Source organism: Caenorhabditis elegans, chromosome I (assembly GCF_000002985.6).
Source record: "Caenorhabditis elegans chromosome I".
NCBI lineage: Eukaryota > Metazoa > Nematoda > Chromadorea > Rhabditida > Rhabditidae > Caenorhabditis > Caenorhabditis elegans.
Window position 1 is genome coordinate 6,223,643 of NC_003279.8, and position 26,790 is coordinate 6,250,432.

Genomic DNA, 26,790 nt, shown 5'->3' on the forward strand with positions numbered 1-26,790 from the left:
GACTGACTTTGACGAATCTCCGAAAAGTCTCCAACTGGTAATGTTTTTTTCAGAAACACTTTTTTTTTTCAAAATCCGGCAAGAAATTTCACGGCTACAACTGTGACAACTTCGATGGTTACAAACAACGAAATAACATATTCTATTAATTTAAATTAACTCCTACAAACCATTACTTTTTTCGGTATAATTTGTGGAAAAATTATATCATTTCACACAAATGATACTAGAGCTCTTGCTGCGAAAAGCGGAAACAGTCAATACCGTACTTTTAAAGTTTTCATGAATTTTGTATTTTACGTCTGTTTTGTGCCAACCCGCAGACCATAGTTAAATATAATTACTTTTCCTAGCATTTACATTTTGATACAAAATACTTTAATTCACACTTCCAGCAACCAAAAAGTATGATTTAACGATTTTTTTTTTTAGAAAAAACTCTTTTCCAAATTTTCTGAGACTAAAAAAATCTTTGTTCTCTTCTATTGGTTAGAGAGAGGAGAGGCTAAGATTAACGAAAGCGGTTAACAAACTTTTTCAAATGAAAAACCTTGATATCAAGCCGTTCAAGACTTCAAAATACATTCCCTCTACTCAGTTCATCTAATTTTCCTTAACTTATCGAAGAAACAACGCGCGCCACCACCACCACACAGGTGATTCGCGTTTCATGCGTGACGCTTTGAGGCGCGTATGAGGCGCGTATTGGACGCGTAGCGAAAAGCGAGCCTCGGACGCATGTGTGAAGCATGCGTGACGCACGAGAGGCGAAAGTGCCTCCCTTTTCGCCACGCATGCATGTAGCATGCGTGAAACACGATTGGCGAAAAAGAAGGAACAATAATCGATACAAATATTTTAGGCAATTTATTTTATTTTTCGCAGTTTATTTTGTAATTCCCCTGTTTTTCATTGTTTTTCCGTTGTGAAAAGTCACGATATTTATCTGGAGTGAACCTAAAAACGAATTTTTGCTGAAAAAAACGATAATTCATTCCAATTCCGTTCAATGTTCTGTTTTAAATTGTTACTGAAGAAATTAAGGTTTCCACCTTCTCTATCTTCGGAAAATTTTCCGCTGAGTTTTTGTGATTAGATAATTTGAAAGTTTTTTGCTTGAAATTTATTGTATAAAATTCGAATTTAAATCTCGCGCGGAAAGATTTTCATTCTCCGCCGTGTACTTCTCTCGGACAACTCGTGTAATCCTCTCGGACGATTAATTAATTAACATTTCGATATTCATCGATTTTGAATTTTATTCATTTTTTGAAGTGATTTTGCTAGATTTTTTAGAATTTTTGTCTTGAAACATATATTTCGACGTCTGTAAAAACATTGATTTACTGACTGTAACATTTAAAAATAGTCGAAACTTCAGTTGTTTTGCCGATGACTCAGGAAACAGCTTTCGCGTCTAGTTCTAAAGTACGGTATTTTGTTCAGTTTCCCGTTTTGCACTGATAAAACAGTTTAATCATGTTTTAATCTTTCAAATTTTAATAGAAAATTACGCGTAATCCTGTTTAATATATCGTCGGGAGAAAAACCGAGTGCCCCCTTTTAAGTGAAATTTCAAAATGTTGCGAAATTACGATATATCTTTTATGAAAACTTTCATCATGCTTTTGAACATTTATTTGATTGAACTTTACGCCTCCTCGTAATTGCATTTTTTTTACTTTGTTGATTCTTACTCAAAATTTATATTTCAACAAGAACCGCTGGAAAAGCTCAAACGCGCATCAGTTACAAGAATGATTTGACTCTCAACAATACTCAGCTTTTACAACAATTCTTCAAGTAGGATCCCGAACAACTACTGACTCTCGGAGTTTGGCTGAAGGCCCTGGCAAGGCGATGTGGAGTTGAAGATGTATCAAATGGATCCCTAACTTCATATGCTTGGATTGTGATGCTTATTCACTATCTTCAACAAGTCGAACTGACTCTCGTGTTGACAAATGATCCGTTTGAGGCGGATCATTATTTGGCACAAAGAGTGGATCTGTCAGGTAAGTTATTAGAAACCTTGTTCATTCCATCGCTCTTCATATTGCAGTATACGAATACATTCAATCGTGTATGGAACACTCGAAGAAAGTATTCACGGATCGCCGCATGCGTTCAGAGTCATCTCCCACCACCCATCTCCAACCACACCGGATCATGGTGCTTTCGAGGAATCGCTACGAGTCAATTGGATTACGTGGTAAATTTTTTAAAAATCAAAAAAAATGCTATTCGAAAAATTGTAACCATAAAAAAATTTCCGAGGCTTTTCTTGCAAAATCTGTCACAAATCTAGCATACCAATATTGAATTCGAGGTTTTAAACATTGCCTTCGAATTTGTGTTTTTCTTCTACTTTTGAAATTGCTCCATCTCTAAAAATTATTAACACTTTTTAAAACTATTTTTTCCCTTTTTCCGTTTCAAATAAATTTTTTTCGATTTTCGATTTTTCTATTTTCACTGAAAAAACATCGAAAAATCGAAATAATATGAAAGCAACGAATTTTACCAGAAATTGCACAGAAACAACTAAGTAAACATGAGACTATAATATTTGATAAAAATTTTCATAATTTTTTTCAACAACTTCAAATATTGATTTATAGAAAAGTGCAAAACTTGTTGTTACTCCATGTTCAGAACACGATTAGTAGAACTGGTATTTTGTAAAACCAGTTCACTTGTTAAGTGTATATCTCTGTAAAAAAAATTTCTATGACAAAATGACAAAATGAAATTTCGTTTTTTAACCTTGTACGTTTTCTATCAAAAATTTTCTGACCGAGATATAAATATTACAATAGGAACACAATTTAAACATGAAGTTACACACTTCAAGCAGTTTTATATCGGTCAGCAATTTTTTGGTGGAAAGCTTTTCACTACAAAGTTGTTCTTCACAATGAGAACTACCAAATTTTAGTTGGTCATTTTGTTATAGAAATTTTTCGCACGGAGATATAGGCTGATCTTATTTTACATCATACCAGTTCTAACATACCTACGTTTTTTATATGAATCAAGGGTGGGCGGCAATTGCCGTTCGGCAAATTGATTTGTCGACAAATTCGGCAAATTGCCGATTTGCCGGAATATTTCAATTCCGGCAATTTGCCGATTTGCCGGAATATGAACTCGTGTTCTGAACATTAGATCTGGACTAACATCAAATTTTGCACTTCTCTTTAACATCTGATCAATATTTGAGAAATTTCTAAAAAACAACTTTTTCGAAAGTTTTGCACGGTATTTTTTTCTCAAAAAATCGGAAAAGTTATTTCAAAAATTATCAAATATTCATCAGATTTTGTAGAAATATGTTTACATTGTTGTTGCTACAAAATTTCTTGTCAAATTCGTTGCGTTCGATATAGTATGAACCAAAATGGCAACCAAAAAAAGGTGCCATTTTTCGATTTTCGATGTTTTTCAGAAAAAAAATCTGAAAAAAATTTACTTTATCTCGACCTTAACACTACTTTATCTCGACCAACAAATGTTTTTATAAGAAACACTCAACTACAAAATTGCACTTTAGATTAAAATGAACAACTTTATAGTTGATCACATAGTCATGAAATATTTTTCCACGGAGATATAGGTATCCGAAGTGAATTCGTTTTTTTGAACTTAGGGGTTCTACTAGACCTCAGGTTTTCGTCTGAAATCGTGTGCAGAACATTGAGACTAAAAACAACCAAACAAAAATTGCACTTTTCTAAAAGATCTAATCAAAATTTGAAAAGTTTTCAAAAAAAATTCCTAAAAAAATTTTGAAAAAGTTTTGTGAGGGACCCTTTGAATTTTTTGTCAAAAATCGGAAAAAAAAATTTCAAAAATAATTAAATATTCATCAGATATAAATATGTTTACTTTAATGTTTTTGCATCAACAAGCATAATTGTGTCTTTATTCAAACTGATTTATGAAGACAATTTATTTAATCCTTTTATCATAAAAAATTTTTGAATATTTTTTACAGATTTTATAGCAAAATATAACTCTAAAAAGTACTGAAAAAAAAGTTTGTCACCTGGAAACTTTGGAGACTTTGTCTCCTCAAAGTTTGTCATCTCGGAGACCGGGCTTTTTTTTGAATCTAATTTTGTTTATATTGATGAGAAAAACATAATATTTTCCACAAAAAAGAAGAACAAAGACCAACATTTTATGCTAATTTTTGAAAAATCGAAAATTTTTTCGAAATATTGGAAAATCGAATACAAATATCCATTTTTTCAAAAATCAAAACATCCCAATTTTTTCGTTTTCGATTTTCTGCAAACATCGAAAAACCGACACCCTTGGTAGGAACTAGCAAAATTGTGTTGCTCTATAAAGTTAAGCAGTTTTTAAAAAAATAGTGGGGAAAGTGTTGAAAACTACTCCTCTAAGAAACAAAAAAATTTTTGAAAAATTGAACGCGGGAAATTAGATAAAAATGCCGTTGAAAAATGAAAAGACAGCAAGTGCAAAAAAGACAGCAAGTGCACTCCGCCTAACTGTTTTGGAAGTTTCGGGAGGCAAAACTCGCCAACGTTGCCAAGTAGTGATGTGTGTGTATTTAAGTTAGCTGTTATATTATATGAAAAATACAAATCAATTTCAAAAAACCAGAAAAAATCGTAAGGAATACATATTTCTTAAATTTCTTTTTCAGGTTTCCCGAAATTCATCAATTTCTGTATTGTCTCTCTAAACTCTCCAGCCTTGATTTACATGCCAGTTGGCTTCAGGCTGGTGACCCCCCCCCCCCCCTCCCCCACTGTCCGAGACTTAGGTCCTATTACAGATTGTAAACTAAACTTTGAACCCCATATTTGGAAAATTAACTACCAGGTCAGGCTAAACAAATCCTCAAGACTTTCTCTTTCAACTCTCCCAAGTTTTATAGTGACCTACAGTGCCGGACATAATTCTATCCAATTTTCGATTTTTGATAAATTTACAAATTTTTCAAACGAGCACAACTTAAAAACTGGGCATGCTATCGAAAAAAGTTCAACTAATGAAGTATTGTCCATAATTACGTCTACTTGTATTTGACTGTTTAAGTTGTTTACCAGTGTCATGACAAGAAATACAGCGGCCGACATCTCGTGAGCCCGTTTTTGACAACTTTTACTGATTCGGCCGTATCTCGAAAACTAATGTTTTTCTGGAAATGTTTTTGAAGTAAAATAATCTTCATACTATTTGCCATCATTTGTTCCTACTCACTTTGTTCCGAAAAATTCAGCAAAAAAGTTATGGAAGTGCAAACTAGTCCCTCACTTGGCACTGCTCATGCTCTACAACCAAAAAATCAGGTTACTTACTTCGAATATATTTTTTCGAGCATTTTTCAATTATTACAAATGTAAAATCACAATTAAAATATATTTAAACACGATATCAAGATTCAAGGAAAAAAATCTTCACTTGCGAGAAATACTCTAGGTATAGTCGTACACTATTCAAGTTCAATCTCTCATAACTTTTTTGCTGAATTTTTCAGAACAACGTGAAAAAACACACATGATCGCAAGTAGTATGAAGATTATTTTACTTTAAAAACACTTCCAGAAAAAAATTAGTTTTCGAGATACGGGCAAATCAGTAAAAGTTGTCAAAACGGGCTCACGAGATGTCGGCAGCTGTATTTCTTGTCATGACAATGGTAAACAACTTAAACAACTGAATACAAGTAGACGTAATTATGGACAATATTTCTTTAGTTGAACTTTTTTCGATAGCATGCCCATTTTGTAAGTTGTGCTCGTTTGAAAAATTTGTAAATTTATCAAAAATCAAAAATTGGATAGAATTATGGCCGGCACTGTATTTGATACTGGAAAAATCACTGAGAACCTTTACCAAGCGCATCCTTCAAAGATGCGATGTTAAATTAACCTCCTACAAAAACATACTGTGTAAATATTAACTACTCTACCAGACATACGAGAATTAAAACTCAAGTGAAACTACTATGTAGACTTCTTACTGGTTCTTCACATTTCTCTAATTTAAATCAGTTCGTCAAATTCTCTAATTCTATTGAGCGGTCCATGATTCTGGCTATATTTGGAAAATGAGCTTTCTTTTTTTGATGATTGTATATTTTTGTATATACATAATTATTAGACGCTAGGTAGTTGTAAACCAGCACCAAGAAGACGTATTTATTACCCAACTCACCCTAAAAACTATTCTCTCGGGAATCTGTTTGAATTTTCAGCGTTATCGTTGTAGTTTTACGACCATGTGTGGAGATGTACAAAATACACTCAAAACTGAGCTGAAAATTACAGAACGTGGACTATCATAAAGGATAGGAGTAAAATTGGACTGAAAAGAACCAAAGAAGCATGGTCGTCCACTTGCCAGAGAGAACATTCGTCGCACAAGCAATGGGAACCGGATTTTGGAAGGATCCAATGCACATTTTATGATATTCTAATTATTATTTGTTTTTTAATTGTGTTTTATCCTTTTTTGATGAATAAATTTTGCCTAAAGCAATTTTTAGCAACCCCAGTTCACAAAAAATAAAAAATATATACAAAATTAACACATACATTTCGTGTATAAAACATAAAATATACAGAAATTGTACGTATCGTGAGCGCGAGTTTTGTATTATACACGAATTATACATAAATTATACACGCACAGTCGCGATTCATGATTTGTACATGTATTATACACATGTTAGCCGGTACTCGTTTTTTGTACATTTTGTGTATATTTTTTGTATAATACACTAACCGCGATTTACCTGTGAATGAAATAAAGGTCTCGCGTTCGATTCTTTCAGTGGAAATAATTTTTTTTCTTCAATTTTTAAAAACTGCAATCGGGTCCTTTGTAAAAAATTGTAAAATTTTGTAAAAAGGCTCAATTCGAAGAAATATGTAGCTTTTTGCATGCCCGGATACAAAAAAATAGTTTTGGAATTTTATCAAATCGAAAAAATCGAAAAAATTTCAGATTTTTTTCAAAAATATAAACATTTCCAAAAAGCTCCCACATTGTTTGTTAGACCCTAAAAAAATTTCTAATCTCTCAGAACCCCTTTTAAGGCCATTTACTTGACATAGAAGTCAGCGAAAAAATGCACTGGAGCACTTTCAGATAGCGATTTCAGGGATTCAGAGTTGAGTTCCGCCGCTGAAATTTTTGTGGTGATCTAGTCTAAACATAAGCTTTCAAATGACATACGTCTCAATTTAAAGTCCGGGACTAGATTGACTTCCTTTCCTTGTAAGTTTCGCTTACGTGCGTATAATAGCAATTATTTAGCGAGCCGAACTAAACTGATCACCAGTTTCTCAGAGCACGCCTTAAAATCCAAATTTTTACTTTGCACAAATGTTTTTTGACAGTCAGGCGTGAAGCAAGCACATTGACAAGGTTTAAGATAGGCACGTAGGCAGTCATAAGGTAGGCATAAGGTATAAGGCGCGCCATAAAGCATATATTGTAGAATCACAGTAGTGTTAGTAGTGTCGCACCCACACATACACTTATACACACTTTTATTTTGCCAAAGGTTCCATAGAAAACTGGTAATGACGGAAAACTTAATAATCACATATTTTTATTAAATGAAACAGACTTCAATCAAATCATGGAACTTGTCCAAGTAATTATTTTTTGGGCAATACTTGGGTAAGAAGTTGACGGCAAACTCCGAGATAGCGTAGTTTCGAGTTCAAGATGACAGTCCACAAGCAAGCCGAACAGCTTAGATTGAGTTCAGAAACAAAGACATATTACGATAATCACTTATTATTTTATTAAACGTAATAGCTATTGTCTATAGATTAATGGAATAAAGAATTTCGAAGAACTTGGTTATCACATAATATTTTATTGAGTTAGTATGAGTTAGCAATAGAGATCAATCAAATCATTGAACCAAAGCGAGAACGACCATTGGGACAACAAAGAAGGTTCCAGTGTTGTAAGCAGCTTTTGTGGCATTGGTTGAAGTTTCTCCGAGCAAGTCATCAACAGAAGTTACATTTGGTGCAACAGTCGATGAAAGCGATGGACGAGAAGCCCCTTCAGTTGTAGCTTCGATGTTATTGGCAGCTGGAGTATCAACTGGAGCATTGGTTTCAGCATCTTTAGTCTCTTGAGTGGCTTCTACAACAACAGCTTCTGTAGTTTCTTCAACAGCTTCGGTGGTTTGAACTGGTTCTGTAGCTGGTTCTGTTTCTGCAACGGCTTTGGCTGTTGTTTCGATGAGAGCCACAGTTGCATCTTCAGTGACTTTAGTTGCAGTCCTGGAATAGAAAAGTAAAAAAGAGTAATTATAGAGAACAACTCACACAGCAACGGCAGTATCGTCTCCATTGACAATTGGAGCCAAGATGAGGAGCATGGCGAACAAGATGTTGATTGATTGCATGTCGATTGATTTGGTGCAAGTTTGCAAGATGATGGTTAGTCGAATGTTAATGTTCAAGTGAGAACTGATTTTATTTCAATTTTCTCATCTTCACATCAACTTTTATCTCGATGTTTGATCGACCTTTACGTGAAATACGTATTCATTGGACATTGGAAAAGCTCACGTTTATCTTCAAAATATTTATATTAAAATAAAAAATCATATGCTTTTTTCAATTAAATCAAACCTGCTGTTATGTACCACTACAGCAACTTGAAAGTACCTGATAGTATCCTTACACTATCGGAGAACCCCAAAAACCACCCTCATTATATTTTACTAGAACCGGCAAACCGGATTTAGAGCCTGCTGAATCTTCAACTCTTTCCCATTCAAATTCAGATTTTCAAGCCAAAATTTAACCGTCCCAAGTTTTAGGAAATCAAAATGTAATTCAAATTGATTCCAAAGCTCACGTTTTATTAACTTCCGCTTCCCTGCTTCAACCTAAATGGTCAACTTGTCTAGTGGTCATCATGTAATACAAAAGAAGTTGTAATTTGTAAGAAAGTATCGCTTTTCACAGAAAGAGAATAGATCCGTGAAAATCCAGTCAAAAGAAGCCGCGAAGCGAAAAGTAACACGGCAATTATGTTTTGAAAAGACACTCAGACAATTCATTTTGGTTACCAGCATTTGAGTTATTTTGATGTTTTGACAATTCTCCAAATTCTATAAAATCATGAAATCAATGCCTTGGATTCATTTTTTATTCACTATAATTGTTATTTTATTTATTTTATCAATTGGCATTTTCTTCTACTTTTATTCGGAAATTCGAGATATCCAGAGAATTGCTGATGATGCCATTAAAGATTTTGAGGTAATTGAGGTTTTTAAAAAAGGAAGAAACATTTTTTTTTAATTTCAGATTTACGAAAAAATGTCCTGGAATGATCTACAAGTCGTACTGATTTCATTGAAATCCAGAGAAAAACGGTATTTTTTAATTAAATTTAATTTATTACGATACTAGCATATCGTGAGGTTAATAAGATTTTTCAGAGGAGAGTAAGAAATTATAAATTTTATAGTAAAAAGTAATTTTGTGGAACCAAAGCAATCTGAGACTCACATCGCCCGACCGCCTCCCGTCGCCTCCCAATCGCTTCTTGTGAATAATGCCTCAAAAACCATTGAAATATCATAAGAAAAATAAAATGGTCTTTTAAGATCTCTCAAGAATTTTTTACCTGTTCATATTAATGCAAATATCGTTGATACACCAGTGATACACCAATTTAATCGGTATATTTAGCTAAATATGTTCTTTAGTTTAATCGCCAAAATGTCGCTTTGTTAAACACAGAACAAACTTTAATCATATTTTCTGCAGAAAAATTCGCAAGAAATCTCGTCGTCAAAGCGAAAAAGATTATCTTGTTGCATTCCCATCATCACCTTCAATAAAACCACCAGAATGCCCATCAGGCCCTCCAGGTCGACCTGGAAAACCTGGATTAGATGGTGAACCGGGATTCGACGGGCTTCCGGGAAGAGACTATAATTATATGGAATTAATGACGGAGCACTGTATTTTGTGTCCTGCTGGACCACCAGGAGATCCAGGTATGGAAGGATCTGATGGTATTCCAGGACCGCCGGGCCTCATTGGCCCCCCAGGCCCGAATGGAGAATCTGGAGTAATTGGATCAGTTGGGGCTGCAGGAAGAGAAGGAACTCCTGGGAAACGAGGAATAGGTGGTGAAGAAGGAGAACCTGGTCTTATTGTAATGAAAATGATGAATACAAGAGGCCCAAAAGGTTCTGTAGGACCGCGAGGTCTTACTGGGCAACCTGGAATGCCTGGAAGAACAGTCAATGGTTGGCTTTCCTCCATGCTCACTTTTCTATTTAGTTCCCAATTTCAGCACCACCTGGATCGCCAGGTATCAGAGGACGTCCTGGTATGCCTGGTGCAAGTGGAAGGTCAGGAATCATTGGAAAGGTAGCTCAATATTTTTGAAGTTTTAATATATTGAGTCACGTTTCAGAGAGGAATCCACGGAGAGCCTGGACTCGACGCATCATATTGTCCCTGCCCACGCCGATCGTATCAAATGCAGAAAATGGTGGATCCAGCTCAAGAAAAGAAGTTTTCTTACGATTATTATGAATTTGAAGTCGCGAAATCGAGGAGAAATAGAAAATCGATTTGGAACAGAAGGAGAATCAAATATATTTAGTTTTTTATTATAACTTCATGAAGATTGTTATATTTTCTTTTTATCACTAACGCGGTATACTGGACCTATTTCATCTGACCCCCACAAATTTTGTGAGATTGAAAACGTAAAGTCATACTCCTGCTCGTGATGGATCCAATTTACTATCAATCCTGTTTGCCAGTCCTAATTAAATATAATTATAGAACATTTTCTTGGGTGGTTTTTGGGGTTCTCCGATAGTACTTATAAGGATACTTTCAGGTTGCTGTAGTGGTACATAACAGCTGGTTTGCTTTAATTGAAAAAAGCATCTGAATATGATTTTTTATTTTAATATAAATATTTTGAAGATAAACGTGAGCTTTTCCAATGTCCAATGAATACGTATTTCACGTAAAGGTCGATCAAACATCGAGATAAAAGTTGATGTGAAGATGAGAAAATTGAAATAAAATCAGTTCTCACTTGAACATTAACATTCGACTAACCATCATCTTGCAAACTTGCACCAAATCAATCGACATGCAATCAATCAACATCTTGTTCGCCATGCTCCTCATCTTGGCTCCAATTGTCAATGGAGACGATACTGCCGTTGCTGTGTGAGTTGTTCTCTATAATTACTCTTTTTTACTTTTCTATTCCAGGACTGCAACTAAAGTCACTGAAGATGCAACTGTGGCTCTCATCGAAACAACAGCCAAAGCCGTTGCAGAAACAGAACCAGCTACAGAACCAGTTCAAACCACCGAAGCTGTTGAAGAAACTACAGAAGCTGTTGTTGTAGAAGCCACTCAAGAGACTAAAGATGCTGAAACCAATGCTCCAGTTGATACTCCAGCTGCCAATAACATCGAAGCTACAACTGAAGGGGCTTCTCGTCCATCGCTTTCATCGACTGTTGCACCAAATGTAACTTCTGTTGATGACTTGCTCGGAGAAACTTCAACCAATGCCACAAAAGCTGCTTACAACACTGGAACCTTCTTTGTTGTCCCAATGGTCGTTCTCGCTTTGATTCAATGATTTGATTGATCTCTGTTGCTAACTTATACTAACTGAATAAAATATTATGTGATAACCAAGTTCTTCAAAAGTCTTTATTACATTAATCTATTGCAGTTAATAAAATAATATGTGATTATCGTAATATGTCTTTGTTTCTGAACTCAATCAAAGCTGTTCGGCTAAATTCTTATTCCATTCAGATTAGATTAAATTTAAGATGTGCTAACCATTAACCTCGCAGGATTTCAATTCAGGACAGGAAAGCAAGAAGCAGGGTGGTAGTCATGAAGTCGTGCCTTCATTTCAGAAATTAGGCATCTCTAAAGTTGATGAAGTTGGTTGAGAATTTGCGGGAAAGAGAAATAGTTCCAAACATGAGAAAATTACATATTACACAATTTTGTCGGTTCATCATCTTCCTCCAAAACCGAATAATCGTCTTTATCTGATTCGAAAAAAAAAACTTTATCAACCACTGGAAAACCTTTATTGTTGTCCCAATAGTGGCTTTCGCTTTGATTCAATGATTTGATCGATTTGTATTGCTCTCATACTAACTCAATAAAATATTATGTGATAACCAAGTTCTTCAAAATTTTTTATTCCATTAATCAAACAAGATTTCATGAAAAATCGCAATCTCTATCTTCCTGTCAACCGCAGTATACCTGTTAATAAATCTAATCATTATTATTATCATCTGATTCCTCATTTCTCTTTTTCTCTGTCTTTTTCATTCGTTCCTCAACCTTCTGCCAGCTTATGATGTACTATGTGTCAGTTGTTCCTCTTTCTTCTCCTTCCCTCATTTCCTCCCTCGAACCTCTTTGATGGGCGTGGCTTGAGCTTCTTTCTGTGTCTGAGACCAACATACTTCTTGCCTCTTTTACTGCCCACCAAAAACTTTCTCCATTTCAGTACAGTCTAGGCCAAATGTGCCGATGGCTTTTCTGGCACTGATATCACTTATCACATCTCCCCTAACTTTCGATCTACAAATCAACGGACCATCGGTTAATCCTGCACCAATTATATTGAGCACACCGTCCAAAAACTTATCATTATCATTTCACAATGGACACATCTACGCGGATTCGATTCCTGTATCAGCTATTTCTGAAAATGAGACTACATCATTCTCATTGAAATGTATTTCACATATTTCTTTACATTTTCAAAGTCCACATGCAAACTCTCTGGTTTATTCTCCAACATTGTGTTCAGCTCCAAATATCGGTAAGTTACCGAAAGAATTAACGAACGAATTACTTCCTGACTGTAAAAACAACCTTGAAATTTTTTGAAACATTATATCTAATTGTGAAATCAGTAGAAAAATCTGACTCATTTCGCTTTTTTTTACAAAATGATTGCTTCAAACTCTCCGATTTGCGTTTGAAAAAAGACTTTTGAATTACTGCTCATGTTTGCTGGTTGCCAGTTTCTCGATGTCGATGATGACAACAAAACGAGTTTCTGCAACTTGAAAAATTCTTCCTAAAATTAGAGATTTCAATCTTCCCTCCCCGATATTAAGTGAAAACCAATCTCATAAATCTGGAAAGACGCTTGCTGCAAGTGGCTAGAATAGTTTTTGTGCTAGAATCATAGCGGCTGCCTCAAAGCACACCAACAAAAAGAGCACTTTAGTCTTCTTTTCGGCTCCTTTTGGAAGCTGGAGCCGGCGCCGGAAATGAGCAAAAGAGTACTCTTTGGAGTATTCTGGAGCATCTCGGTATGTTGTTGTTGCTGTTCTCTATGTTTGTTCCGTAATAAACAATTGATGAAGATGAATGAATGAGAAAAGAAGAAGGAGATGGAGAGAGAGAGAGAGGAAGAAGCTTAAAAAGGAAAGAGAGTCATTGAAAATTCATCAGCAGATCATTCCGATGAACATGACATTTCAAATAGACCTAATAGAAATTTGTTAGCTTTTTTTGAAAATTGCTGAAAAGGACATACAAAGATTGTAAAACTTATTTTTTGAGTATGATTTCAGCATATTTTCAATTATTGCGCAAAATTGTTAAATTGAACTTTTCGAGTATTTGCACAACAGTTCCGTTTTTTTCTTTACCCTGAATTCTTCACAAAAATTGGGAGTTGGGGTTTGCAGCTAATTTTTTTAACTACCGAGTCAAAAAGTATAATAAGAAAACAATTTCTAAGAACTCGCTTCGAAGCCAAATCCCGCCATTTCTTCTTTTCCCGGTCAATAAAACTGTATTTTTTATCTCAAAATGTAGGCAGTAGATACCTCAAGATTCCCGGAAAAGTTTAACCCATTTCTTCAAAAAATCATAGTTGTTGGACTAATTAGCAAGTGTCAACACATGTGTCCTTCCATCATCCCTGTTTATACTTGCACTTGTTCACCACCAACCGACACATTTTGTAAATTATATGTTTTCTCTTCTTCTTCTTCATTTTTATGAGCCATGTGTTAGAAGAGGATGCTTGAGTTGAATAGAAAAATAAAAAATATTAAAATACAAAGTTGAATTCAAACAAATTGTAGGGCTCACAATAAACGAAACAGCGCTCAAAGGATGTATGTTTGATATCACTCAATCCAGCTCAATTTTGACTCAACGGATATGCGGGTGAGTTAAAACATTAAAAAAAGGAATTAGATCTGGATTTACCGTTTGAGCGTTTCTGTGTCAAAAGAAACGTTAACTATGTTCAATCTAGACTTTCATGAAGGTACAGGCATATTGTAGGCATTCAAGGCATGTGTATCCAATGGCGACCTTATCCATACTATCATGTGAAGAAAATTTGAAATTCACTGCAAGTAGGCGTAGGCTGCATTTAAGGGTTTCCTTGTAGAAAATATACAAACTGACACTTCTATTAATTTCTCAGGTTCCAATTTAGTTCAAAAAATCGGTGTACTTTTCACAAGACAAACAAACAGACAAAAATGTACGTGAAGGCAACATGTGTCTACTTTTAGTGACAACTCGACTGAAAATGTGTAGATCGTTTTCAGGCAGTATACATCTGCCTTATAGGTGTATATATCTTGAAGACTTTGACAATCAGACGTAACAAACATGTGTCCCTATCATTGAAACCATGAATAATGGGCGGTCTCGTTTTCACTCAATCATCAATCTGTCGTCCAGTCGGCAACTCTTTTTCCATTCCATTCTTCCAACATCTTGAAGCAATTTCTCTGCGACGAATCAAATCTCGCACTATTTTACCACATTATTATTATCCATATGTCTGCGTGTCCACATCATTTGGCACTGTTTCACTGGTTTAAAGTCAGTGATGACAGTGGAGTATCAAAAATTGAGAATCACGAAATAGTGCTGAATTGAGAGAGATTTAGGCAAAGAATGGGATACGCTGGATAGAGATGGAGACCACCAGAATTTGATACTTTGTGGCCGATAAAATTGGCACATTTGAGAGGGATTTATGGGGTGGCGAGGCAGTGGCAAAGAGTTGTTTGTTAGTAAAAAAGTCAGTGGTCACTGAAAAATAACCTGTGACTATAGGTAATGGGGGATATTGAATAAAAATAACAAATATGATAAAGTGAGGGACTTAAATGTTTTTCAGTTCATAGAAATCCGAAATAACTTTAATAACATCTATTTTAAAGAATGTTTAGGGAATTTTCCTAACTTACCCGTAAAGGCAAAATTTAGCAAGCCCATTTTTGAATGCATATCCTAAAGGTTCTGAAACTCAAACACATGATTTTACACTAATACGTTCAAAAATATATCGTAAAAAATGAGTTCGGGAGATGTCTATCAATATATATTTCGTTGACTGTGTTAAAATATTCAACACATTACCAACATGATATTAAAATTATTTGCAACATTTTCAACATGCGTTAAAAATTCTGCCTTCCAATTTCCAGAATCGACTCAAAAAATGCGGCAAAAAATCCAGAAAAAGGACCGATTTATGTGGCGGAGCCAGTAGAGGTAAGATTAATCTTTTACTCTGATGGAGAAGTATGGGACCGATTAATATACAATCTTTAAAATAGAGAAAACCAGGTATTGAAACAAACAATGAGCACAAACTGTAACACTCAAATCTGCTTTGAAAAACAAAATTTCCATGTTAAAATTGACCACACTTTTTGCTCACTCCGCGGATTAACACATGTTTTTTAGAACAAAAATTGTAGTACCTCATGGCTGCCTCTTAATAATTTTGGCAAAAGTCAAGGAGACAGGCTGAACTATTGAAGTATTTCGGTCAAAAAGTAATTTTCAGTTGAATGAAGGTGGATCCATGCCTCTGCAATGGAAAAATGTGTACTTCATGCCAAGCAGTCAAGATGTTAATTTTTCACATACTGATATATTCTTTACCGTTTGTTATACAAATTCCGATAACTGCAATTCAAAGAATACAATTTTAGATCGTTGAGAGTGCGAAACATGGAGAGGTTCGAATAGATGATGTTGTAACAAGTTCTTTTACGTATGCTCAGCTTTTGGCAAGAAGAGTGATTTACAAACATGATGGAACTGAAACTAGAGAGGATCGACTCTCTTTTCAGGTAAGTCCCAGCGCATTAAAATCCAAACGTTATAAAATATGAAATACCCAAAATGGTCAGAATTTCAGAAATTCCAAAATTGAAACGTTTTTCTTGTTTTACTTTTTTTGTAGAATTTCTGAATTTCTGAATATTTTTGAATATTTTAAAACAAACATCCACAAGGTCTCACAAGGTTTGAACGCATTGTTTTTTCTTTTAAAAACCTCTCCAATTAAAAAAAAACAGTGCTTTCAGATTGAATTTGCTGTTAAACACAAACAACTTATACCAGCTGAATCCAAAACTTACTCATTGAGAATAAAAATTAATGGAGTCAATGACCCGCCGGAACTTGTAAAACGATCAAAAGACGAGAAACTATTGATTGCTTCACGTGGAAGTCGAGTGATAACAAACGAGATTTTAATATTAACTGATGCAGATGATCGACCAGAAAAAGTTCGAGTACAAGTTGTAGAATCAAGCGGAGTTCATATAGAAGTTCATGGACAAAAAGTGAATGAGTTTAGTCACAAACAATTGATTGAAGAATTGGTTTCATTGGTTGATGAAGGAACAGAGTTGGGAAGTGGAAGAATACGGTAAAATCGGTGTTCAGTTAATTATGAGAACACAACTTTCAGATTAATTGCGAGAGATCGAGAGGCTAGAAGTGGAGTTGTTATACTTGAAACACAAAGTACCAAAGTTGACGTGAAGTTGGTCCATAACACAGGACTAAAATTACTTCATCATTCCAGTGCACTACTTACAAATAAGTGAGGTTTTATAAGCTTTCAAAAATCGGAAATAAAATAAAAATTATTATTTTTTTCGCAAAATAACAAACTTGAAAAAAGTATCAAGAATTCCAGGCAAAACTTTTTCAACAGTTCTGCCAACTTTTTTGAAAATATCGCAAGTTCCTGGCAACTATCAGCTTTTGAGAAGCGTTGTTCTGAACGTTTGGCAATAAGTTGCCGTTAAATGCCGAGATGTTACGAGCCTTGAAAACAACCTTGTTTTCAGAAATCTATCTTTTGATGCTTCGATTCAAGACATGATTGTCGCCTATCGAATTGTTGATATGCCAGACACGGGTGTTGTTGAATGTCTTCAAGAGAATGATGACAAGTTCAGCATGTGCACAACGTTCACTCAAGCACAAGTGAACGAGGAGCAAGTCCGATTCAGGCACACAAGTCAAAGTTCTTCGCCGAGCGATATGTTCAGTTTTCAGGTAAATTTCGGACAACTTTTCAATTAAGAAATGGTCCTCGCTAAAACTTTTGGCAACATTCATAGCGCCCCCAATTAAAGCTATTAATTTGCAGGTTGAAGCTGGAGAATTCGCTTCAATGGTTCATGTCTTCCGAATTGACTTTATTCCAATGAATATTAAAGTTTTCACTCGTGAACCGTTTGTTCTGAATGGAACAGAAACTATGTCAATTAGCAGACAAAATCTTTTCTCTTGGACTTTTCCGAAAAGTTTTTCTGCTCACAATTTGATATACCATATTGATGAGCCACCAAAACTGGGAACACTTTCAAGAAAACTCGCCGTTGGAAAACAGAGAAGAATAGGAGTTTCTTCAAATTTCACACAACAAGATATTGATGAAGGTGCAATTAGCTACAAGTTACACTATCAACAATATTCAATTGTCAATGATTTTTTTGTTTTTCGAGTTGTATCGCCGGCTGTATCATCTCCACTTTTAAGATTTGATGTGAGTTTTAAGACCTTATTTTGACAATTTTGAGATTATTTGGAGACTTTTTATTTACTGAAAAATATTCTAGATTGTGTATGTTCCAAAAGAGTCATCAATCCGTCTTGTAAACAAAACAATTGTTGTAAAAGAAGAAGAAATTGCATCGGTAACTTTATTTGTAGAATTGTTTAAAATCTTTAAAAGTATAATTTCAGATAACACCCGATTTTCTGTCTCTTTCCACACCAGACGACTCAAACTTTATATTTCGTGTTGTTTCTCCAACACTGCATGGTCAAATCAGACTTCAAATTGGGGAAGTTTTGAAAAAAGATTCAAATTTTACAAGTGACGATATTGCAAAGCATCGATTGACATATTCTCATTCTGGAGATGAAACTCGTACTGATGAATGTAGATTATTAGCGATTTCAAGGCAAAATCCAATGAGAAAAGTTCCATTAACTCTCAGTTTTTCTATTATTTTGCTCAATGACAATGCACCGAAATTGGCTCAAAATGTGACAGTTTATGTGAGTTTTTTTCTTTACCTGGGAGAAATTCGCCAAGCTTTTACCTGGGAGAAATTCGTCAACTTAAGTTTATTGAAATATTGAAATTTTTCAAAATAGTCCAAAAAATGTATTCAAAAAATCATGTTTTTCAAAAAGTAATAATACAAGTAATGGCTGAAAATGCACAAAAACGTAATTGATAAAAGTTTATACTGAAAACTGTTAAAGTAGTCTGAAATTACAGATGGTGGAGCGCGGAGAACGAGTGCTTCACCCGTTCTTACTTCCATGGGTTGATGAAGATGTAGATGCTTCTGCTTTAATGTTTGACTTCACACAAAACAAGGATGCCGCAATTTTGTCTACAGTATCCCCGTATCTACCACTTACTTCATTCACTCAGCACGATATTGACGAAGGAAAAGTTATGATTAGACATTTAGGACACCATGGGGAATTTTATATTGGGTGAGGATTTAATAGACTCCATTGAAACTTGATAACCTATTATTAGAAACTTCAACAAAAAAAAACGACAAATGTAACCATATTCTTTGTTACAGGTACACGGTTAGTGATGGAGTTCACCGAGTTGAAGGAAAGATGCATGTACTAGCTGCAAAACCCGATGTATGGATTGAAAAGGCTGAAATTGTTTTGATATGCGGAGCACATTTTCCACAGACAATTCGTAATGCTTTAGAAGAGAATACATATATACTTTAACTACTAAATTTCAGGTCTCTCTTCGAATAATTTAACAGTATTGACAAATTTGGATGTTCGACTGGAAGACATTATATATTCATGTAGTTCAAATTTTTCTCGGTTTTTTGTTGGAAGTCAAAGAAAACCAGCAAGAGGGTTCAGTCAAAAAGATATTGAAAATGAATCTGTATGGTATTCTGTTCCAAATGAGGATTCAATTGAGAGATTGAAAGTGGCCGTGGCTGATCGAAATTTGGAAGTTGAAGTGAGTAAGATATGCGAAATTATAATTTTTGAATTAAAAGTAATATTTTGGCGAAGTATAATCAACCGCTGAGATTGTTGTTTTTTATTGAGAACTCAGTGCGAACTTCTTGAAAAAATTTTTCCGAAAAGTTTGTTAAGATGCCAAAGTTCGAGTATGAAGTATTCTCTTCTATAATTTTAAAGATTTCCTTCTAAAACATACTGCAGAACCAATTTGAGCTAACTTCAGCTTCGTGTTCGATGTGAAAACTCCCGTGGCTCATTCTCATACCAACAGCATCGAATGCTCCGTGTGCCCGTTGGTGGAGCTGTTCTTATTGACAAGAACCTTCTGGAAATATCTCTGGTGGATGCTGAACGACCAATCATCTACAAAGTGATGAAGCAACCCAATAATGGATATTTATCATTAGATTATGGTTAGATATTTTGAAAATATTAATTTGTAAAACATTTATTTTTCAGAAAAGAGCTTCTCTTCCCGAATATCTACATTCACTGACACAGATGTAACATCTGGAAGTGTTCAGTATGTTCATAACAATGCTGATCATTCCAATGATTCAATTGATTTCCAAGTTCATGTGATTTCAAGAAACTTGAGTTTTCATCTTAAACTTGAAATTGATGTTTTCCAGAGAAATGTACTTATTTTTTCAAGAGGCTATATGATTTTAAGATCTTTCAGATCACAATTTCAACATCCTTATTCTCAGTACCAGCTGCAGGACGTGTTCCAATCACTTCTAACTTTTTGAAAGTGACAACTAGCGAAAATGAGGAAGCAGTGATTACTGTAGTCTCACCACCAACTTCAGGATGGGTAACAACTGATAGTGTACACAATATCACAAGTATCTCCTCAATTGGTCAGTTCAAAACAATTCGATATTAAGATCTTTAAAAATACTCCTTTCAGCTACATTCACAACTCGTATGATAGAAAATGGACAAGTGTGGTTTGTATCTGATGGATCACATGGAAATGATAGTATTGGGGTACGCGCATGCGTACATGATCAATGTACTGGAATACATCTGATGCAGATAACTGTTTCACGAATTAATGAGAAGGGTTTGCGGGATAAACTTTACTTTAATATTTTCAAATATTTTCAGGGCCGGTTATGATTAGGAATGAAGTTTTGAGAGTGTCTGGTAACAAGGCATTAATTACAAATAGTCATTTGGATGTTGAAGTAAGTTTTAGATTTTAACATTTTCTCAATAGACAAACTGGATTATTTGGGAATAAAAAAGACCAAAAAACTTTTTTGCAAATGATCATTGAATTAACATCCAGTTTAGATTGAGTTGCGCTGTTACCAGCGTACATTATCATTATTTTGAGACATTTTGAACTGATAACAAATTTCAGGACACGGATACTCCTACCAACTCAATTACCTATATCATTGCTCAGCCATCAAACGGAAGAGTTGTCAAAGTAAGATCAATAATCAAATGAATTTAGTGTGAATCAAGTATTATGTGTGCAATTTTTCATTCCAACATTTTAGGCTAGTCAAATGGAAGAAGTTATGACAAACTTTACTCAATTTGACATTGATCAATCCAATGTGGCATTTTTGGCAACAAACCATAGTAATCCATTTGGAGGATTTTCATTTCATGTAACCGATGGGAAACATAAGGTTGGAAAGTTGATATTAAAATCATCGTATTAAAATCAACAGATTGGCCCTGAATGGTTTTCGACGGAATTATCATCAAGTTCAACTATTCTTGAAGCAAATGGAAGATTAGTGGCTTCTCCATCGTCAGCTACTGTTATTGGAACTGAACTTCTTCGAGGAAATATGCCAGGAACCCGTCCAGATGAAATTATTTTTACGATTCTGAAGCCTGCTAGATATGGAGAAATATTAGTGGATGGAATCAAAAACACCGTGTTTACGCAGTTACAGGTATCCCATATTACGTTTGAAAAGATGTTGCAAGAATGCTATATTTTTTTCGGGGTCACCGATCCCAAAACACTTGATACTCGAAAAATTAACAGTGCTCGATTGACATCTCTGGTGTCTATCAAAATAATACAAATACGTGTGACGTCATGAAACTTCAATTTCAAAGACGAATATTTTTAAGAAACCTCAGTTATAGTTATAGTTTAATTTTTCAAGATAAATCGTCGCCAAGTTGTATATTCGACAGTTGGATTTTCTGATCAGAACGAATGGAGTCGACGGGATTCTTTTTCATTCAGAGTTCACAAAAACAACTCGGCACAATTTCTGAATTCCAATGAAAAGTTAGTTTGAAGATAGATTGGTTTATACGACATCTTTTGTTGTTTTTTAGATTCCGGATAACGACAACATTTGCGGCCATTTCGGATAAAGTACTTTCAAAATATATAACAACTCGACCTTTGGTAGTTTCACGTGGTGGATCTGCATGCTTTAATCAATCACATTTGGATGTTTCAGCTTTAGCGGATGCCGTTGATAAGGAGGTTAGTTTAGTGTAGGAATTTATTTATCTTGCAATTTCCCGGAGAACAGCACAGTTTCAAAAAGGGAAAAATTGAGAAACTTTTGATAATGGAGTTTTGGGATTTTTCGAAACTCCTCTTTTGTAATTACTAAAATAACCAAATATAAAAACCTCGAAGTTCATACAAAAATGTAAAATCTAAAAAAACATTCAGTATTACATATCAAATTCTAACACTCTTTTTCATGTTTCAAATGTTTTTTAACCAATTCTTTCATTTTTGTACTGTACAAAAAATTTAAGCGAATGTACGAAGCAAAGTGTCCCAAGTTTCCAAAATGTTTCAAAATGTTCCCTTCTTACAGTTAGATTATTATTTTCCCGGGTTGTAGGTGTTGTTTTCTGATGATGCACCTCGACTGGATGTGTATTGTTTAGAAAATTCAAATTACTGTGAAGAATATTTATTTTATACAATCTCAAATTATAATACAGCAATCACAAATTCTAGATTTCTTCTCTAATTTACTCTCAATCATTGTGTGACTTTCCGATCCATCATGACGAGTTTTTGGGTGATCGTGTTCTTCTTTTTCTTTCAAATACCGTACCTTTTGCATTTTCAAACGTTCCGTCTCACAGTCCAATACCAAATTTTGAGTCATTGATCCCCATTCCAATTGTTTATTTGTAACACTTGACAGTTGCATTAGACCATTTTTCTCCTCCAATTGCAAAATTCCATTTGTTGAATCACAATGAGAAATAGTTAAATGTCCTTCTGGAGCAAGCAATTTCATGTGTTCAAACGAAAACTTTTCAGGAAACTGATTTTTCACACAAACTGTGAAACTTTTTGTCTCCGATGGGTTTAAGAGCATTGAAAGCTGTTCAGACGGAAATAGCTCTTTTTTGAAGTTTTGAATTGTAAAAATGGCAGATTCGAGATTAATTAGAACTTCTTGAGGTTTTCTTGCCAAATTCTTCATCTCTACTTTAATAGATCCTCTAGTTGAAATTACAAAAAATTTTGGAGATACTTCCAGCAAAAAACAATTCGGTTTCTTGTTCTTCTCATCACTTTTTTCAGATGAACTCTCATTGACAATTATCATTTTCTGAAATTAAATATTATGAATTAGATATTCCAAGACGAGGGAGCCGTTAAACAAGAAAAGTTAAGCTCACATTGTAGCAATCAAAATTTGAAATGGATATGTATTCTTATGTATGAACAATTGAGAAATAGTGTATTTTATTCATTTTTTTCGAACAATTGAGTAAGAAGGATTTCACGTTTACATTATTAACTATAAACTAAGTTTTTAATTTACAGATAGTAATGATTGAAATCGGAACAGAACCACGCGCGGGAACATTGGAATGGCTTGATAATGAGAGAAATCGGGTTTCGTGGACAGAACTGCGTACATCGTTTCACCTTCTTTACAAACATACTGTAAGTTGTGTGCTGAATATCATTATTTTATTATTTCATTATTTTAGGCGACAGATTCTCTAAGTGATTCGCTGATTTTCCATATTTATGCTGCCAGGGAATCAACAAGAAGAGCAAGTCGAATTCGAATTTCAGTTGACATTCAAATTACGAATCCACCAGATCCAGATGTTCAGGTTAGCTAGGAAAACCGTTTTTCAAAAATAAAACGTTGCAATTTTGCACTTTGCACACTGAGCGTTTCCTAAGTCTTATTTCTGTTTGATACTTTAATCTTAAAATTATCGTATTTCAGGTTGTATTATTTCCTGATTCTGTATCTATACTGAACAGTGGATCAACACCTCTTCTGGCTGATATACTCATGACACGTCATAAAACAGTTCCACCTCAATCAATTGTCTACAGTACCCAACAACGAGGCGCAAATGGGGTTACGATTCGACGTGGTGATGATGAAATCAAACAGTTCTCGCAGCAAGACGTTAACGATGGAAAAATATCGATTTGGCACACTGCCAACCGACATCAACCAGCCGCCACGTGGCATGACGTGATTGTACTCGACATTGAAGGACACACAAGATCACTTATAATAGATATCAGGCCATTGGATTTAATGTTGAAAAATCATACGACAATATGGTATCCACAGGGAAAAACGTATGTTGTTTTGAACTCAGAACATCTTGGAGCATTTTCAATGGGAAATCGGAGTACATTGAAATACAAAATTACAAGTGGACCAGAAAATGGAACATTTTATTGGGTGGCTGGAGAGAAAGAAGCAAAAGAGTTTAGTCAAAAAGATATCGACGAAGGAAGAGTACTGTATGCACAATTGAATATGCATTCATTTCATGTAAGCCTTATATTATTATTTTAATTGTTATCTAGTTTTCGATAGTTAATTGGTAATGGGAATTCTTACTCGAAATGTTTAGAATATTAAGAAGAAAACATCGAGAAAGTTTTAAAAGTCCAACTTCCACAACGCCATTTTCCTACTCTAGCTAATATCCTTGTTTCAATTTTTATAAAGTTAGAACTGTAAGACTAATCAGCGTTTTTTCAAGTTCATTTTTGAACCAGAAAACAGAAGAAAACGTCGCTAATCTCTGATTGGTCTTTTTGTTGGTTTATTGAACATTAGATGTTTGTTGAGGCAAATTTTTTTCAGGACAAGTTTGATTTTGTTGTTGAAAACGATTCTCGAGATGTGCTCAGAAATAGTTCAGAGCTGAGAGTTCGAGCACTTGTTTCCGTGCAACCAGTGATTGTAGAAGCAGATACAGCAACTCCACTGACAACTTCACAGATAAATGCATCAACATTACTAGTAAGAATAAACTTTAAATAATTCTTTCATAGAGTAGTGTATAATTATTTTTCAGAATTCATCACCTCGGTTCTTTCTTACTTCCCCGCTCAAATTTGGACGCTTGACGTTTGATCCGAATACCAATTATTCCACATACTATTTTACGAATACTGATATTCAAAAAGGAATCGTATATTATAAGGCATTTAGCACAGAGGAAGAAGTTCACGAGATTGTACAATTAGAAGTACGAGCCGATAATGTTCAACCAGCACGATTTACTCTTCCAATCACCATACTTCGTGCTGATATGGAAAACTATGATCCTTCGACAACTGGAGATCAAATGATTCCATATTCAAATGGTGGATCTGACTCAACGAAATTCTCAATATTTGGAGAAAACAATCTTCCGGTAGTTATACTTGGAGCCATTGTTGCCGCAACAATATTCGTTTTGATATGTAGAAGATGCGGAGAAGGAAAGAAGAAAAATAAAACAAGGACTCCGATTAATGCAAAATTGGATACACCAACCAGGCTTCCACCATCACCATCAGAGAGTATTGATCATGAAAAACCACCCGACTTGTTGGGTACAACTGTATTTGCATCAGTGAGACAAGCCGAGGATAGGATGACAATGAAGTCATTTAATAAACCACCTAAACCAGAGGTAGGGATTTATATATTTTTTCATGTTATATTTAAAATTATTAATTAACAATAACAGTCAGTGCTTATCTCCTAACAGCCCACAGAAATAGATAAACTAGAAAGCCTCTAATTGGTCGGAAACTAAGCAGAGCTGATTGCTGATCGGTCTTGGAGTTCTCATTTTGGAGACACAGACAGGGAGATCGTCCAGATTATTTTGATATTTAATTTTTTACTAACAAAATCTTCCTTGTGGTATTTCAAAATTACAGACTGTTCCCAGTAGTTTATAGACAAACTATATCTACCTGTAATTCATGAAAGTTTTCGAGTCATCTAATCTTCTGGAAAATTAAAAACTTTCAAACCGAATCCGCACGGTTAATCAATAACTTTCCAGTCATCTTCATCACGAAAACCTCCAAATCCTCGTCGTCAAAATGTATCTTCTCTGGATTACGCAGGAATAACATCTGATACTCCACCTCCAATGCGATTATTTGAGCAAGTTGCTCAAACACAACCGACAAATCATTATTGGGTATAACAAGAAATCACTTCAATTTCCCGAAACTATTAATTTCCAATCAACCTACAGTGCCTTTCCGTTTCTCAAAATCATTCTCTACGTCTCTGTGATCTCATTGAATTCATTTTTAGTTATAAATGCAAATTTATTATTTCAAAAATATTTATTTAAAAAAATTACGAGTTACTTCTGAGTTTCCAAGAAATAATATTGTTTTGGAGTGCGACAAAGAAGAATATCAGTGCAAATCTTATCGGCTTCTTCGTGATCCTTCAGTTTATTGATAATGTATTCCAAATTCTTCTCGATCACCTTTTCACACATATCAACCATAAATGATGGAACATCTTCTTTGCAAAATTTGTCAACTGCCTGAAAATAAGCTTTAATTGGTTGATCAGAGGCATAATTGAAATAAAGAATTGTTAAAGGTATTTGAATCTCTTACCGCTTCAATATCACCTCCGTGTTCCAAAACCTGATCGAGCTGCTTTACAACATTAACACAAAGTCCGCAGAGTGGTTTTGACGTATCCGAATGCATTTTCTTGGCGCCTTCCACGTTTGAAACAGTCAAAGTTATTGCCAAAAAGGCAAGTAAAATAAGATAATTCATTGCAATGAAAACGTGTGGAAAGAATAAACTTCTGACTTAGAAAAACAATAAGAATGCGGAGAAAGTGTAAAAAGAGTGACCGCGATCAGGAACAGCTGTTTGTCAGCAGTTATAAGAGGAAAAGTGTAAAGTGTTTACAAGTTTGACTCAATTTATTCACTAACCAGAAACGTTTGGAGCTCTACAAACTACATACACTTCACACTCTGAACACATATTCAGATAGATATGATGAAAACGAATTTAGGTGTTAATGGCTCAATATGCTAAGTTTACAGTTTTGGAAAAACCTACAAATATTTGTAAAGAACACCGGTTCTTTGCTCTAACATCGCCTTCTGTCGCAACTGAAAATCAGCGAATATCAACAAAAAGTTTCGCACAAAATGT

The 26,790-nt window shown here is 34.7% G+C and overlaps 6 protein-coding genes and 1 non-coding gene across 7 annotated transcripts; 4 read left to right on the forward strand and 3 right to left on the reverse strand.

Annotated features, from left to right (window-relative positions):
- Nucleotides 1-1,235: 1,235 nt before the first annotated feature.
- Nucleotides 1,236-2,457, forward strand: T08B2.4 (PINc domain-containing protein). Its single transcript, NM_059396.4, has 2 exons — nucleotides 1,236-2,015; nucleotides 2,063-2,457. The coding sequence occupies exons 1-2, from the start codon at nucleotides 1,916-1,918 to the stop codon at nucleotides 2,320-2,322; spliced, it is 360 nt and encodes a 119-aa protein (NP_491797.1). The 5' UTR covers nucleotides 1,236-1,915; the 3' UTR covers nucleotides 2,323-2,457.
- Nucleotides 2,458-7,853: 5,396 nt separating this feature from the next.
- On the reverse strand, nucleotides 7,854-8,487 carry T08B2.12 (MS Related Protein). Its single transcript, NM_059398.7, has 2 exons — nucleotides 8,331-8,487; nucleotides 7,854-8,285 (listed from the first exon to the last, which is right to left on the reverse strand). The coding sequence occupies exons 1-2, from the start codon at nucleotides 8,408-8,410 to the stop codon at nucleotides 7,907-7,909; spliced, it is 459 nt and encodes a 152-aa protein (NP_491799.1). The 5' UTR covers nucleotides 8,411-8,487; the 3' UTR covers nucleotides 7,854-7,906.
- Nucleotides 8,488-9,134: 647 nt separating this feature from the next.
- col-56 (Col_cuticle_N domain-containing protein) lies at nucleotides 9,135-10,638 on the forward strand (the record flags this gene model as incomplete). Its single annotated transcript, NM_059399.1, has 5 exons — nucleotides 9,135-9,275; nucleotides 9,324-9,391; nucleotides 9,789-10,276; nucleotides 10,324-10,400; nucleotides 10,447-10,638. 5 exons carry the CDS (start codon nucleotides 9,135-9,137, stop codon nucleotides 10,636-10,638), a joined length of 966 nt encoding a protein of 321 aa, NP_491800.1.
- A 427-nt stretch (nucleotides 10,639-11,065) lies between these two features.
- Nucleotides 11,066-11,749, forward strand: C48E7.7 (MS Related Protein). The gene is made up of 2 exons (NM_001383221.2): nucleotides 11,066-11,222; nucleotides 11,268-11,749. Exons 1-2 carry the CDS (start codon nucleotides 11,143-11,145, stop codon nucleotides 11,644-11,646), a joined length of 459 nt encoding a protein of 152 aa, NP_001370419.1. The 5' UTR covers nucleotides 11,066-11,142; the 3' UTR covers nucleotides 11,647-11,749.
- A 742-nt stretch (nucleotides 11,750-12,491) lies between these two features.
- On the forward strand, nucleotides 12,492-26,218 carry C48E7.6 (Chondroitin sulfate proteoglycan 4). The gene is made up of 30 exons (NM_001374899.2): nucleotides 12,492-12,864; nucleotides 14,147-14,231; nucleotides 15,515-15,581; nucleotides 15,880-15,978; nucleotides 16,028-16,168; nucleotides 16,406-16,752; nucleotides 16,795-16,929; nucleotides 17,180-17,390; nucleotides 17,485-17,883; nucleotides 17,957-18,034; nucleotides 18,084-18,401; nucleotides 18,628-18,851; nucleotides 18,947-19,074; nucleotides 19,124-19,356; nucleotides 19,588-19,777; nucleotides 19,824-20,002; nucleotides 20,047-20,227; nucleotides 20,278-20,433; nucleotides 20,478-20,557; nucleotides 20,737-20,805; nucleotides 20,879-21,013; nucleotides 21,056-21,286; nucleotides 21,506-21,633; nucleotides 21,684-21,837; nucleotides 23,155-23,277; nucleotides 23,325-23,453; nucleotides 23,573-24,139; nucleotides 24,458-24,616; nucleotides 24,672-25,274; nucleotides 25,656-26,218. Exons 1-30 carry the CDS (start codon nucleotides 12,570-12,572, stop codon nucleotides 25,800-25,802), a joined length of 5,991 nt encoding a protein of 1,996 aa, NP_001361945.1. The 5' UTR covers nucleotides 12,492-12,569; the 3' UTR covers nucleotides 25,803-26,218.
- On the reverse strand, nucleotides 14,932-15,068 carry C48E7.14. Its single transcript, NR_050177.1, has one exon. It is a non-coding gene; the product is annotated as an Unclassified non-coding RNA C48E7.14 (non-coding RNA).
- spp-15 (Saposin B-type domain-containing protein) lies at nucleotides 25,914-26,555 on the reverse strand. The gene is made up of 2 exons (NM_059402.7): nucleotides 26,233-26,555; nucleotides 25,914-26,156 (listed from the first exon to the last, which is right to left on the reverse strand). The coding sequence occupies exons 1-2, from the start codon at nucleotides 26,398-26,400 to the stop codon at nucleotides 25,968-25,970; spliced, it is 357 nt and encodes a 118-aa protein (NP_491803.1). The 5' UTR covers nucleotides 26,401-26,555; the 3' UTR covers nucleotides 25,914-25,967.
- Between the last annotated feature and the right edge of the window lie 235 nt (nucleotides 26,556-26,790).